Below are 15692 nucleotides of genomic sequence, written 5' to 3'. Positions count from 1 at the left end.
TAGCAGATATTAGCACCAGAAAGCATTTCCACCTCCTCTTCTGTAAAATGACATTGCCGAATGAAAGCTGCTGTGAGCAGAACAGTTAACGCACTCAACTTCTTATTAGCACCTCTGTTTCCCAAAAGAACTAGAGTGACTACACTGGAGTTTGAGACTGTCCATTTATCAGCAAATTGAGCAGAGCACACACAAGGTCCTCCAAGTTTTCCCATGGAGCCTATACAACTATCCCTCTCCTGTGTGGAGGGGGACAAATGTATGTTTCAGACTTCACTGGAGGAGGGTGTCAGTACAATCTATTTTTGTTATTTTACACTATAAAAAAAAAGAAAAAGAAAAAGATTGACAGCTAGATGACAAGCTTAAACAGGCTTGTGGATCTGTCTGGACACAGGCATGCAGCACTGCTGCACCCATCAGATACGGTGTTCACTGGGACCTGCATGTAACGAATAGAGTGACCACAGGAAAACAGTCATGGATGCTGTCTAAACATACAATGTCATCTGACAGATTTTCTTCCAAAAATAGCACAGTTTTAATGCTGAGGATCCTGGAGGAGGCAAATGAGCATCAGAAAGACACTACCAACAGACAAATAATATCCATACACTCTTATCCTTGAATGATCTCTAAGAATTACAAGCCAATATTCTTGGCTGAGAAGTGGATGGAAGGTGAAGTGACCTGGGAGAAGCTGAACTGATTTCATCAAACAATGGACCAAGCTCCATGGCAGCCAATTTCAAGAAAAAAAAAATCTTCCTTGACAGACTCTAAACATTTGTTGAAAAATGTAAATGCACCTTGCACCTTGTCATCAAAGCTTGCCCATCTAGATGGCAGCCATCACTCCTTTGTATATAAGCACGGGGCTTCCTCCAGGATATTGGATGAAGCACCCACACTTTAACTCTTCCAACCTCCATAAATTCAGAGTTTAAAAGCTTATCTTTTTATTACCTGGAATTAGGAAAAGTGAAATGTTAAATGAGGTACCGTCTTCCACACCACCCCCGTGTGAAGACAATGGTATTTTGTTTGTTTTAACTTCTGCTCTTGGAGTTAGAAAATTCTGTGATAAAAACTGTTGGCTTTGATTATCACTCTAAACTGTGTTATTAGAGTAACTGCCAAAAGATGCCTAGAGCCTAGGATAAGCACATTTTTCAGTTTTCCTTCTTATGAATGCAAATACACCCACAGTAGGGTGAGCAGATGGATCATTTTGTTCTCCTCAGCTCACAAAGGCCTAGCCTCTAAAACACAACTTGCTGCCAGCTGGCTGGGCAACTGACTCACATCAGCCGCTACGATTCTCTCCCTAGCAAATGCTTTTTTAAAAGTCTCTGTGGAGAAACAGACGAAGTGAGGGATTCCCGTATGCTCGGGCTGCAGTTCCATTGCAGAACATAGTGATACTCAAAACAGCAACGCCTAACACCTAGGTACACCTCTAGCCCCAAGTATATGAGGAACCCTTGACTATAACTAACTCAAGCATTCGGCTTATTTAACACGTACGCAGATGTTTGTTCTGTCACATCTGCAGCTTCAGAGAGAAATAATCTGCCCTCTTCTCTTCCCCGAATCTCTACTTCTATTAGCACTGCAAAGCCAGCCCGAACCGGGACACAACAGAGTCCTTTTTATTCCATTGTGCCCATCAATGAAACCGAGAGCAGTTTTCACCCAGAATCAAGGTCAGCTGGCAAAAGAGCAGTCATTCATCTTACACATGGCCATAAAAATAACTATGACAGATTGTCCAGACAACTTAGATACCCTCAGGAGCCACTCCTATAGAGGGAACCTGCACATTCACTATTTAACTAAAAGTTCACCTTCCTATGTCAAGCTGTCTTAAACATTCAGTGCACAGGGTCCGTATCACACTGATCCTCCACTGAGGGAGGGAAATAAATACGGAAACAAAATGTTAGGTAGCAGCCTAGCTTAGCTCAGGAATTGGTAAGTTACCCACATGGGGCAGGGACATTGTCCAAACTCTGTAGCAATGACTTTCAAGGGTATCTAGAGGATCGTTTTTACCACCTGGTAACATGTGTAATACAACCTAAAGTCTAATCACACGATACCTGGAGGGAAAAAAAGCCCTAGGGAAGCCCCAGCTATTCAGACAGAAGAAAAAGGGCAATGACTTCACTGGATCTGCAGAGAACTGTGATTTCACTAGGAGCTGAATTATGTTCAAGTAAGAAGAAACAAACAAAATCAAAACTGGCAGCAAGATGGAAACCACCCTAAGCCCTTTCCCCAGGGTAATTTCATGTAACATGATAAACAAGGGGCAAATCCCATGACCTTGAATTTATCCTACTCTCCTGCTGGAATATACAACCTAAACCCAGCTTCTGTAGAGGGACAGAAGAAAAAGCCAGTTACTCATGTTCAAAAAGGGCTTCACTAACTGAAGGATGGATACCTTGGGGTCCCAGGAAGAGGGAGAGGGACTATCTTGAAATGGGAAAGGCAAAAGATCCAGATAGATCCTGTGTGGTCAAAAAAACACTGCATAGCCCTGAACCCAAAGCTAGTTAGCAGGGAACACCAACAGCAAGCTTAAACATGTGAGGTCCAATTGGCTTTAGGGAAAAGCATGAGTGGCTGGAGTTAAGGATGATAACGAGGAATCGCTGTCTTCCTTGGCTAGACATAAGAACTTGGCTGGCAATGAGCACATTTGAAGGCCCAGAGCTGCCTTGCAAGAAAGTCAGCTTCCTAGAAACATTATCCCTATGCCTACACCACTAAATATGAATATCTGAAAAATGGCAAGAGAAAACTTAAAATCTTCTGTTTAACTGCCCACTTACTATAACTCCTACTCTGCAGTAATATTTCCACTGTGGCACTCAACAATACAGAAGTTCAAAGTCTCACAGTACCTGGCTATTGGTACAAGAACCACAGCCAAGAAAACTAAAGAATGAGTTTCAAGTTTGTACTTGGCAAAACAACTGCATCCCATTTGGAGACTACAGAGCTGGTTAGGCATAGCAGCTGGATCAAATTATTACTCTTTTATTTTGGATATTAAGGCAAGATCTTGGCTTGTATTTTCCACAGAGGAAGAAAGCTGAGTCTTCCTTGCTTTGGTGGAAAAGCAAGGGGCTTTTGTGAAACCACCAAATAATTCCCCTCAGTGCTGGACTGAGAGAGCAGAGAGAACACTGCAAATGATGACACAGCTCTCCAAAACTACACTTGGCTCAGACTGACTGCATTAGTCTCCCAGATTAGTAATAATTTTAAACACATAGATGAACATAAACATTAAAACATCTTTATACGCCTTCTGCTTATCTGTGTTATGGCCTTTTACTGCAATTAAATGTTATATATTTGCTTTTAAGCAGATAAGGGAATGAAAAACAGGTAAGATATGATGCCTCTTGTCACTTATCCCTCTAAAATGATAAACGTATTCATTAGACTCCAAGGAAATGTCTTGGTTCGTCTCTATGAAAAAGAAAAAAAACCCAAAACCACAACCAAGAGAGGCAGCTAATACTGCACGCAAGATGAATTAACATACTTTTCCTTCTAGCCTTCCTCCACTGCTAAATTTTTTTTTCTCCTTTCGAATGTATTTATAAGCCTCTTAATTACTTTCAAAAACAAGGAAAAAGGAAAAGAATAAAAATCCCAGGCATATCAGAAGAAAAAAAACAAACACAAAACCAAAACAAAAAACAAGCTACCATTTAAGTATAGCAAGGCATGTAAGATTTCTTTGTATTTTTCCAACCCAGAACATTCTGTTCTGAGGCTTGAGTTCTTCCTGTGGTGCTCCCTGCAAAACTATTCCAAGTGACTTCAGTAACCAAGTATTTTACAGGGGAAAAAGGAAGAAAGATCTAGTGTTTAAGGCACACGATGGGCAGGCAATCTGGTCCCAGCCGTGCCACAAAATTCACACGCAAACTCTGGCAGACAACCTGGTCTAAACACATGACTTAATCTTCAGCTACCCAGAGGCCTTCAAAAAATCCAGAAATACAGTACCAAATTTTCCACTGGATTTTATACAGCTGGTCAGTGTGGGAGTAAAATACTACCAGTGTTAGGCACAAGTGGAGATCTTTTCTTTCTGTCCCGCACTGCACAGGTGTGAATGACTGCATATGGGTGGTAGACTGTGAAGAATCACATCAACGAGACATAATTATAATTTCTCATGTATTAGACCCACCAGCCAACCCAACCACCCACTACACACCCACTAAGTGGAAGTCCAAAAGTGCTTTGCTTAAAAATAAAAAAAAAAGGAACAGAAAAAAACAGGCTATTTGTTCTGGAGCAGTTTCAAAGGTAGGATCTGGACGGCAAAGTAAACACATTATATGCTTACTATTAACCTACAAATTAAAAACAAAAATACAAATCACTGAAGAATTAAAAATGCACCCCAAAAAATCAATGATGCAATTAAAAAAAAAAAATCTAGATTTTTATTTTTGTGCTTCAGATGATGAGATGCTTCTGCAAACAATACAGTAAAATAGAATAAAAAGCACACTATCTTTATAGGTTGCATGACAGCTTCTTTTATTTTTACATGAAGCATGATGCCATTCAAGGGTGAGTCACTCTAATCATAAAAGTTCCTCACCAAGCAACATGACAAACTGTTCTCCCAGGGGGAATGATTTAAAGCACATTTTCTGAATTTCAGGATTATCAGAGACTAAAGAAAGCTGAATTTTCTGAGCAGGAGTCAGCAGAAACAGGCCTGTGGTGTCTTACTAATTTAAAGACAGGGCAAAAAAAAGCAATAATGATTCACCAAAGAAAGCCTGTTAGTCATAAATTCTCTCTGCATTGTATCTTTTGCTGAAAAGACCAGGTTTAAAGACAGGGATGGGGAAAGAAAGAATGCCATGTCCGAAACCTCATACACTTTGCTACCTGTGCCCCCTCTGGTATGTCACATTATTTTAGAAACTGGAGTTCACAGATTTTGAAGCAAAAATTTACCCTTCAGCTTTAATGATGATCACAGAAAGGGGTTTCGTAAGATCTTGTTACTGTAGGAAAATCAAGTTAGCTTCGCCAGTTCATCAAGCACAAGGTTCCTGTGTATTGCGGCACTGCTCTAGACATAAGCCACAGTCCAGCACGGCAGTTTCTTTTCATTAATCCCTGCAGTGGCACAGACTGCATGTACATTGATTTGCAGGTACTACTGCAAGTTTGTGTGCAGGCATGCGTAAATGGTCAAACTTGGAAAAGTCTTAGTATAAGGACACCGCATGTTCAAAGGTAGGATTTGGATGGTAAAGTAAGCACATTATATGCTTACCATTAACCTACAAACTAAAAACAAATCTGCAAATCACTGAAGACTTAAAAATGCACCCCAAAAACTCCACTCAAAGAGGAAGTGCAAAGCTACTGGGCTTAGACCCTATCCTTCAATTTAAGAAAGGGTAGAAAGGATTTCATGGATAAACTGCAGTGTTAGAGAACTAGACCTGTCATAAAAGGGAATATGTGCCCTTCCTTTCTTTCCCATTCCTTCCTCTTTCAGACAAATGACGAATACTTCTAAATATAACCTGCTTTTACTCATGTTTGGCAAGTGCCAAACACTTACTGTATTGTGATTTTTTCTTGAAAGCTCTGCTTCCCAAAGTCATGAGGTTGTGCACCAATCTTTGGGATTTTTTAACACATTTACTAAGACAATCAAGATTACAGAAAAATCTTGATAATGTGACTCCTAAACACCAGGAGACAAAACAAAAGTTCCAAATATTTTAAAAGACTTGTGATCTTTGAGACATTTTTGGTTTTGGGATGTTCGTTTAGGCCTTCTTAGGGGGAAAAAAAAAAAAATCACTGATTTGTTGTTCCTTCTACTATCTTCACTGTCTGCCAAACCTTGAACAAAGCACTGGTAACCTTTCTCCAGCTGTGATACTATTAAAAAATAAAAAAAATCTTCCCTCTTTTCCTCTTTAAGAATCTGGTCATCCTATTGGTAAAATAATTTTCCTACCTTCAGAAACATTCAGTTTATGGTCCAATAAAAACTCTATTAAGCTATTTTAACACCCTATAAAGCTGATTTAATCTTGAAACTGAAAGCCAACAAATGACAGGTGCTCATCCATTTTGAGCACTGAGTTATTTCACGTGAAAAAATTGCTTAATTTCTGGAAGATTACAACAGTTTTACCCAGCTGTCAAAAACTAAACAACGAAAAATCCCGAACTTCAAAACTAAATACATTGAAGAAACAGAAGTCACATCTAAATGTCTCTTAAAAACATGAGAGAGCCTTTGTACTGTGCCAAATGGTACAAGCAGAATAAGCAGCTTTTTGCCTGAGCCAGGAAAGATCCCCATCCATTGTTTAATTATTAACTCTTTTGTGCTCTCCTCAACAAGCAGAGGCGGCTTTCTAGCTACCTTTGAAACATCAATTTCTTCTTCCCAGGGTGACACTAAATTTCTTCCATGATAGGAAGATCTTATAATCTTTTGAAAGCTGCATGGAGCTCAACATAGTAAGAGAGGACAGAGTCCTCCTGGTCTGCTCTCTGTTCCAAAAATTTAGCAGTTTATTAATACAGCTGTACCTGTGAGATACTAGGAAAGTATCTCAAGTTTTGTCTTTTTTTTTCTTTGTCAGAAACAATTTTTGCTCTTTTACAAGACGTTAAAGTCAGAATTTGTTCCATGTTTATTTTTTAAGACACCCTTAGAATTTATTTATCTAGAGTAAATCTCCCCTCTAACAACCTGCCACCACCATGACAGTAGATGTGTCCCTATTGGTTCAAAAACAGCAAGTCACTTGGAGCTCCTTTATGGGTGAAAGGTATTGCCAAAATAAACTTAAATTTCAGCTTTCTTTTGAAAAATAAAGTCCTCTAGCACTAGGAAGTCTGAAAGTACGATGAGAGTGCGTCATGTTCAGGCTTAGAACCCAAACGTATTAACACCCCACCCCCTTCCTCCCTCCAGAATGTAATACTAGGATAATTGCTAGCCTTCTGGGTGGGCACATGAAGAGACGAAACATTGCATCTAGCTCAGTATTCTTCTGATGTTTGGGTCGGTAATAGGATTATGAGTGTCATAGGGCCATGCTGCACAGAAAACAGCACTGCAGACTCTCCTGTGCACAGGCCTGCCTGTAGATGGCTGTTGTTGTGGTTTAACCCGGCAGGCAGCTAAACACCACACAGCTCACTCCCCGCAGTGGGATGGGGGAGAGAATTGGAAAAAAGGTAAAACTCGTGGGTTGAGATAAAGACAATTTAATAGGACAGAAAAGAAAGGGAAAATAATAATATGATAAAAGAATATACAAAACAAGTGATGCACAATGCAATAGCTCACCACCTGCTGACCGATGCCCAGCCAGTTCCCAAGCAGCAGACACTCGGCCAGCTTTTCCTCTAGTTTATATGCTGAGCATGATGTAATATGCTATGGAATATCCCTTTGGTCAGTTGGGGTCAGCTGTCCCAGCTGTGTCACCTCACAACTTCTTGTGCCCTCCCAGCCTACTCACTGGTGGGGTGGGGTGAGAAGCAGAAAAGGCCTTGACTCTGTGTAAGCACTGCTCAGCAGTAATTAAGACATCCTTGTGTTATCAACATTATTCTCATCCTAAATCCAAAACACAGCACTATACCAGCTACTAGAAAGAAAATTAACTCTATCCCAGCTGAAGCCAGGACAACCATATTTGTGTTATTTCACTGTCTGAGTTAATTAGATTACTGCCTAACAAAAGAAACTCACACTCTGAATTAGCAGAACAGGACATTACCACGTCGTATCATGTCCTAATCCCAAATCCAGACTTCTGTGAGACTTGAATCAAAACCTGAAAGTTACATTTCTGTCCTATATCCTGAAAATGTGAGTGAAAACATAAGACTGATCTCCTGTCCACTGTCATGTGATGAGGTGAGCCACATGTTGAGTAGAGCTGAGTGACCGTGGAGTGGTATCTGAAGACACATGTAAAATTTTACCTGTGTGGTTTGAAAACTGGACAGAGTTCACCGTATCAACTTCAAATCCCAAAACCTGTAACAGAACACAGGAATATTTCTTTTACTAACACAGCTTTGTCAATATGTTATCAATATCACAAAACACAAGAAAGGACTCTTATCTCCCAGTGCATATTTAAAAATCTTGAGTGCTGTTTTAAAGTGAAAGCTGAGTCAACATACATGCAACATAAACAAACAATGCAGTACTTTACTACAGCAGTAGACATGGAACAAAAGTGACACCGGCAGCACCACCAGAAACACAGAGCTCTGGATCCTTAGGGCAGAGTTCATGTGGGGATAAGGACGGACAGGCTGGTCCAGCAGCAATCACTGAAGCCCTGAAGAAAGCCTTGGCTAGTCTTTCTTGGCAAGAAAAGCAGTCTAAATTTCAAGGTACTAAATGAATGCAAAATATGGAGGGAGGATGCTGTTAGTGTTCCAGAAAGGCGATCTTTCTAAAAGGAGGACAGAAGAATCTTAAAAGGGAACAACGTTATGAGCCATACTTGGATTTCACAAGCAGTTTCTTTATGACTAAAAGAGAATAGAAAGAAATCACAGATAATTAATTTGGGGCATGATTAGGCAATCAAAGGGAGAGAGCTCTTCAAAACACAAAGTAAAAAAAGCCTAAAGCATGCTCCAAAAGCCACCTGCTACCTTGCATTACCAGCAACTCAAATATTGAAATATCCAAGAATTTGCTAGTGCAATCAACAAACACATTCTTGTTGCCCAAAAAGAAATAAGTATTATGAAAATAAGAGCATCAAATCAGGAGAAAACTCACGAGGATTTTTAGCCTGACAACACCTGCTTAATACAGACAGGCATTGCTGTTCAAGCCATTTTTAGACATTTTTATCTGCCACGGAAGAAATTCTAATGCTACAGTGACATAACAGTCTGACATTTAATATTTGTTTCCACATCCTACTTGCTCTGAGTAAGAATTCTCCTCAAAAGATGAGCTGCTATATATGGCTCAGTGAGTCATACCGGGAGATAATAGTAATGATGCATCGCTGTTTATGATCCACTTTCAGGCAATTTGCTGGGGAGGGGGGAGTGAACAAACGAGGCTTTTGCCAGTCACGTTTTTCACTGAGACGCACGCCTCTCCCTTTTCATCACAAAGACAAACCGTTCACATGTATTAAAAATCTCTGGGTGTATGGTGCCAGACCTTAGGTTTTCCCTGTGCATGTACTTTCTCTCGCACATGAAAGCCATTACGTGATAAGCCCCTTGTTTCAGACCCTGGGCCATTACAAGATGGAGGTACGTGCTGCAATGGGTAGTTCCTTCTGCCTGCAGGCGCTGCATTTCTGTCATTTTACAGCTCAGAGTCCACACAGGTCTTTGCAGAACAAGTCTCTTCTTTCAATATATAATAAAGGTTTCTGTTCATTCCTAACCAGAAAGCAATCTTACGTTAATGATAGACAGAATGGTGTGTTGTCTCAGCCTGGTTAAGTTAAAATTAACCTCAGCTTCTACTCTCACCCCAGTTTCTTGTTTCACCTTGGTGGATTTTACTTTAAAGACCCAGGAATGAAAGGGGTGAGAACATGGCAATACTGTTATGACCTTAACCTTCATGTTTGCATGTGCTCTTCGAAGAAATACATGAGAGTACTGCTTCTAATGAGACTGTCATCCCACATTCAATTCCCCTCCCTGCAATGAACAGACCTACGAAGTTCTAATTTCCTTCAAACATCTTGGCAACAATTGTGCATTAATCCATTTCTGTGAAATATTTAGATCACATCTCTCCAACTATTAGACACCTGACACTACAGAACACACTTACTATGATTTACTAGCTAATCAGGTTTACACCTAGTGCTTTAGGGAAGAAGAGCATGCACAACTGCTTGTAGAGAGGGCTGTTTTATAATACGGATAAGCACTGTACCAGCTGATGGTCACCAGAAAGAGCAGTCCTTCTTTATCGTCTCCACCAGCACTAGCTACCATTTGATTTCTCAACAAGCTTTTCTGTAGGATTAGGGATTTTTGCTTTGTTTTGGCCCGTTTATCTGCTTCAGCTAGCAGAAGGGAGGCCACCTCTAACCAGACACCTAGTTGTCTCCAAGATCTTAGCTGTACATTTGGTAAAAGAGAGTTAAAGAAAGTGCTTTTGAATAGTCAAGGAAAGTCACAGACAGCTCAAATTCAGCAAAGGAGCTTTCTCATCAGTGCAAAACAGGCTAAAAAGCCTTTAAAGGTCTCCCTAACAATCACCTACTCTGTCACAGTTTCAAATTTGCCCTAAAGTTTTGTTTTGAATAAATGTACATGACTGTAATCTAACACATCTAATTACGCAATTCTCTAGTTCCGATTCAACCCTCAAAATCAGCCACGGCTGCTCTACTTCAAGGAATTTCCTTTTACAAAGATTCTTATCAAAACAGAGAGAGTAATTAAAAGACATAAAGTGTCATTTAAAAACCAAAGTACAATTAAAACCCCTAATTAGTACTACCTTTGGAATGAAAGCAACAGATGTTGAGGTCTAGACCTTAGTATAATCTATTAAAATAATCAAAAAGAATGTTGAAGTCATGTTAAGCCAGTTCGTGTTTGCTACCAAGGCAAAACTGCATTGAAAAGTCTCATGGAATTTAATCATCAGAAGTCGACCTGAAAACAGGGTATACTGAAGTGCCAAAAGCAGCTTTTGACAGCAATCATCGCTTCTACGGCTACAGAGAGAATTGTGTCTTAATTTTGGTTTGCATAGTTCATTTTAACAACCTGATCATTTAAAGTGGATAAGGAAATGTTAGCTTCCTCCTTCAACCAACGATTAAAAAACAGTACTAGTAACTATCATCCCTGTATAACTAAAGGACCATACATAGCAGAAACAGTTTCTGATTCACTGAATGATGAATACTTTCCCTGCTTACAAGGGAGCTGTATTCAAAAGATGCCTTGTTGAATCTTTTTAATGTATACTCGTATTTTCAATTTCTTGGGCAGAGCTAACTAAAATCACTGATTTTGAGGTTTTTTTAATTTAATTAAAAATTTCTACCTAAACCAGAGGTTAAATAAAGCTTAAGTGAAAGTTAACTACCTAATTAGAAATACATGATTTTCATATGTACAGACCTAGAAAATTGAGATCAGAGCAAACGTATTGAATCAGATAAATCATACCAAAAAGAATAAAGTCTATCTCTCATATTTGCACACAAAAGTACCAAATATCACCCAAAATTACGCATTTAATTTGGATATCAACAATTTTTCCAACGTCATAAACCAGTAAGAATCAACTTTTCCTTCGGAAAATAACTAGAAAGTACAAATTCAAAACAGGACTAAACTGAATTATTTATATCAAGTTTCTTGCTTGTTGATATGAAACACATTTAAATAACTTATTTTAATTCATGGATTTAAAATCGATCCATTCTGGTTACTGATGTTTTTTCTACATACAGAAACAAACCTCTCCATGTTTCTGAAGTACATATATATATATATATATATATGCCAATTAAATTGTCACCTCAACACCTTTCCTTATTTTGTGAGCAATCAAAATGCTGTAATTCATTAAAGACTGCACGTGAAACGGTAAATAAAGTGAGATCTATACAGTCGTTTTGTGGTGTTCCGGCAACAGAGAACAAATTCAAGCTGGTAATGGTTTATCATGGTTCACTGAAGTCCGCAGTTGTCTCTACGCTTTGCTCAAAAAATACAGCAGAATCTACAAGTAGCACTTTGCCAGGTCCACCCGTGGGACAAATGCCTTTATTGAGATACTGACAGTTTCACCTCACACCCACTGATGCACCACTTTCCCTTTGCTTCCTGAATTTCTTTGCGTATCAGTCTGCTACGCTTGCAAAATGACCCAAGTTTGGGTGTTAAAACTGTCATTTTTCTGTGTGTGTATGCATGTGTGTGTTCCTTGCACCTCCATGTAAATAAACCGAAGGAACTCACTCCACTTGGATTTTGCCTATGTCAGAGCTAATGCCTTCAGAGCCTATTTGATTAGTGTGAGGACTGACCTTACTAAGAAATGCACAATAATGCTTAATTTATTTGTTCTCTATACCAGCTTGTAAATAGTCTATACCTGTGTTACTTCCCCTGCTCCCTGTAGAAAGGGTCCTGTGGTGATACTCCCGCCTCTGTTTTTGGAAATGTAGGATACGGCAGATACTCTGCCAAGTGGCCAGGGCTCCAGCTGCCAGGGACACACTTCATCTACATTACCATTATCCCCTGCTTTGGATGATCTGGTCTCTTACAGGCCCTCCAGTAGAGAACAATTCCTGGTTTCCACGCTCTCCCTCTGCTGTCATTCTGTATAAATATCATTTGCCCACAGAACTGGAAATCCTGGGCAAATCTAAACCCATAGCCAGTTTGGGTAAGGATGATAAGCGTTCTTCAAAGGAAAAAGATAACTGAGTTCATCCTAAATCTCAGCCTCCAGTCTCAGCACATGTCAAACAATGTTCTTCTTAAGACCCAAACTAAGGTTACATATATCACATCATATAGTGACATTTACTGCGACTGAAGTTGCAGAGGAAAATGGGCGATTCCAACATATTTTTTAAGTATCTTCAAGCAAAGGAAGCAGAACTGTTACATTTCTAAAAATAAGTCACAAAACATCAAAACCAAAGGAGTTTTGTATTTGGAAGGCATGGCTGGCAGGTCCGAATGACACATTTCAGAAAAATATTTGGAAGATTAAATCAAAATACACACAGTGGAGCAGAATGCGTTTCAAGAAACAGCTAGCATGAAATACCCCAACATTATGCATGAGAGCAAATTGAGCTTGGTTCTTCCTCACAAATAACTGAAGGAAAGGGACAAACATCATCCAGTTCTTCCCACAGTGCAGAAAGTGCTATCCCAGCCTTGCAAAGAGAAGGTGCACCACCCATGCAGGCACCTGGTCTACAGAACTATTAAAATGCACATCTTCGAACTAGCAAGTGCTCAAGGGAAAAATCAACACGCAAGAAAGGAAGAGACTTCAAAATACATGGACAACCTCTAAAGGTCTTGGCTCTTTTTGGAAAACTGGACCAACAGCCTAGTTTTTCTAAAAGCACGGAAGTAATTTAAACTTATATCCAGCCACCAAGCCACAAATAAGAAGCCAAAAAATTGATCTCCTTCAGGATTCAAATTTTACAAATTATACCAGTTGTTTTACTAGTAGAACAACCTAAAGACCTAGACAGACAGAAAATGTCTTGGGTTATATACGTTATATAAATAGCTAGATCTCAGTTCTAGTTCACCTCTAGAAATGCAACCTTTTGGACTTTGCCACTGTGTTAACGCATGAATTGGAGCTTTGTTTAAAATTTACAGCCTCTCTTCCTCCCCCTTCCAGAAAACATTTCAATCATACATATACTGAAACATGCTATTTCTTCACCACAAAGAACTAGTACATAAGATTACGTTAGAAATGAAAGATCACAAACATACATTTCCTTCAAGAGGACAGCCTAAGTTGTGCCTGTTATGTAAAGGGGGGGGGGGGGGGGTGTTGGGGGTGTAAAACAACAAGAGAAAAAAACTTATTCCACATTATGGAAAATTGTGATTGTAACAACAGAGAAATTAACAGGAAGATTTTGAAGCAAATGCAACATCTCAAATTCAGTTTTAATGATTGCTAAGCTTTATATTTATATTTGTGTAATCTACATCGTGTACCAATGGTCTGGAGACAAATGAAAGTACTCATTTTTACCTCCTAATCCTATTTGTTATTTGATTGTTAATACCACTTGAGACTGAAAACTGTTAACTTCAAAGATTAGTTCTGCCTCAGAGTAAATAGTAATATAAATTCTCATTTAATAATTTTATTTACTCTGAGAAATGCTTAGAGAAATGTGAAAAGCTGTTACTGAACTGCTTCTGTTTAAAATTTGTGTTGCAGCTTTACTATGCTTTTGGAGGGAAAAACATAAATTTCCAAAAGTATCACACACTTTATAGTACTGAAGAAGCTCTCCTACTTCCTTGCTTGTATTCAGTTTAGCGAAAAAAAAGTGTAAAAAAAAAGCTAAAAGTATCTTAAATCTCCTAAGTGTGAGAGAAAAACTGTTACTTGAATTACATGAACTTCTGAACTGAACTACATTTTATTGCTTTCCTGGGTACTAAACATTAGAAACAAACAAACCAAACCATTTCCAATGCATTATACGTACATATTTAGAGAAAGAGAGGTTTAGAGGGGGCTGAGAGATGCTGTGGAATCGCTGTCCTTGGAGGTTTCCAGGACCCAAGAGGACAAAGCCCCGAGCAACCTGGCCTGAACTTAGTGCTGACCCAGCTTTGAGCAGGAGGCTGGACTGGGGACCTCCCGAGGTCCCTTCCAGCCTGGGTCACTCCATCATTTGGTGATACTGCTACATACAAAAAGCTCAGCTTTACCCATAGTAGAACTCCATGTGTAAAATTACACAAAATATCATCACCTGCTACCCATCCTAAAGGTCTGGTTATAAGGATAAAAAACAGTGGTATGGTATGTTTACACTATTAACTATACCAGCTTTGTCAGTGAAGATAATATGTCCTTTGCTGTTACACAGTCAGTGGACCAATTTAACTAGAATGTTTGAGTTTGTACTTCATTTAGACAACCTTAGAGAACAATGACCTAGCTCTGCAAGAATGAAATTCAATTAAAAATACCTCTCTATTCTGCAACATGGTCAGTACCTATTTCCCTCTTTGGGCACTGGGTTTATGCCTCTGGTGGCATTTCATTTTAAGGTTTGAAACTAAAACCACAAAGCAGTACTGCAGGTCAAGTTAAGAGGAAAAATCTGGAACAATGAGTGAAAGGCAGAGTAAGGAAAACAAAACAAAGGCAGTGTGAGGAAGAAAAGAAAAGAAGAAGATTGTATAAAACCAGACTTTGTAAACTGCATACACGTTTCTTCCACAGTATTTATGTCCCCTGATACATGTTCAGAGGTTGCTATCTATACGTGATGAAACAAAGCCAAGACCTCCATCCAAACTCTCCAGTTCCTTCAAAGTTCTTAATTTTGGAAAATGTTAGCTTTACCATACCAGAACACATCAAAGCCAATTTCCCCAAGTGAGCCACTCATCCTGCTGGTAAAAATAAGCAGTTAGAGCTACTGCAGGATTTCTCAGCTAGCTGCACTCTTGATCAAGATATGTATGACAAGAAGATCGTCACAGTCTGACCTCCAGGTCGCTTGGTATTTCCAAACCCTTTCTAACCATTGTGCTGTCATTTAAAGAAATAGAAGGCAGGCATCTGGAGAACATGGCCTATCGTCCTGCTGTCTTAAACACTGCAGTACTATAGATTTCAGTGACAGCTGTTGTAAAAAATAAAAGCTGTTTTGAATACTGCACATTTGCCTCCTTAAAGCATTAAAAAGGTAAGTATTCATAGAGCCCTGTGAACTGGGCTGTGTTACAGCCTGGACAAGTGTTACGCTCATGTGAAACCATATTATCAGTAAACAGTGACAAAGACAGGACACCATCACTCTGCAAAGCGTTGTGCTTAAACTAGTATCACTTGAACTCAAATGTAAAAGCCAATGTCCTGTTCCTCACACACACAGTAAGAACACAGCTAG

At 39.3% G+C, this 15692-nt stretch overlaps 1 protein-coding gene across 3 annotated transcripts in view; it reads right to left on the bottom strand.

The window, feature by feature from the left end:
* The window catches only part of PDXK (pyridoxal kinase), a 55096-nt gene that overhangs the window by 24653 nt on the left and 14751 nt on the right, over window positions 1–15692 (bottom strand). For all 3 annotated transcript variants that reach the window (XR_012039802.1, XM_072847488.1, XM_072847477.1), the window contains exon 2: window positions 8023–8077. Coding sequence is in view for 2 of the 3 variants with exons in the window: in XM_072847488.1 (XP_072703589.1) it covers window positions 8023–8077 (55 nt within the window). In the remaining variant the exon portion in view is untranslated. The remainder of the gene's footprint in view (window positions 1–8022; window positions 8078–15692) is intronic.

Source organism: Ciconia boyciana, chromosome 1 (genome assembly GCF_034638445.1).
Source record: "Ciconia boyciana chromosome 1, ASM3463844v1, whole genome shotgun sequence".
NCBI classification, from domain to species: Eukaryota; Metazoa; Chordata; class Aves; order Ciconiiformes; family Ciconiidae; genus Ciconia; species Ciconia boyciana.
The sequence above is the reverse complement of the archived record's forward strand: the minus strand, read 5'-3'. Positions and strand labels throughout refer to the sequence as shown.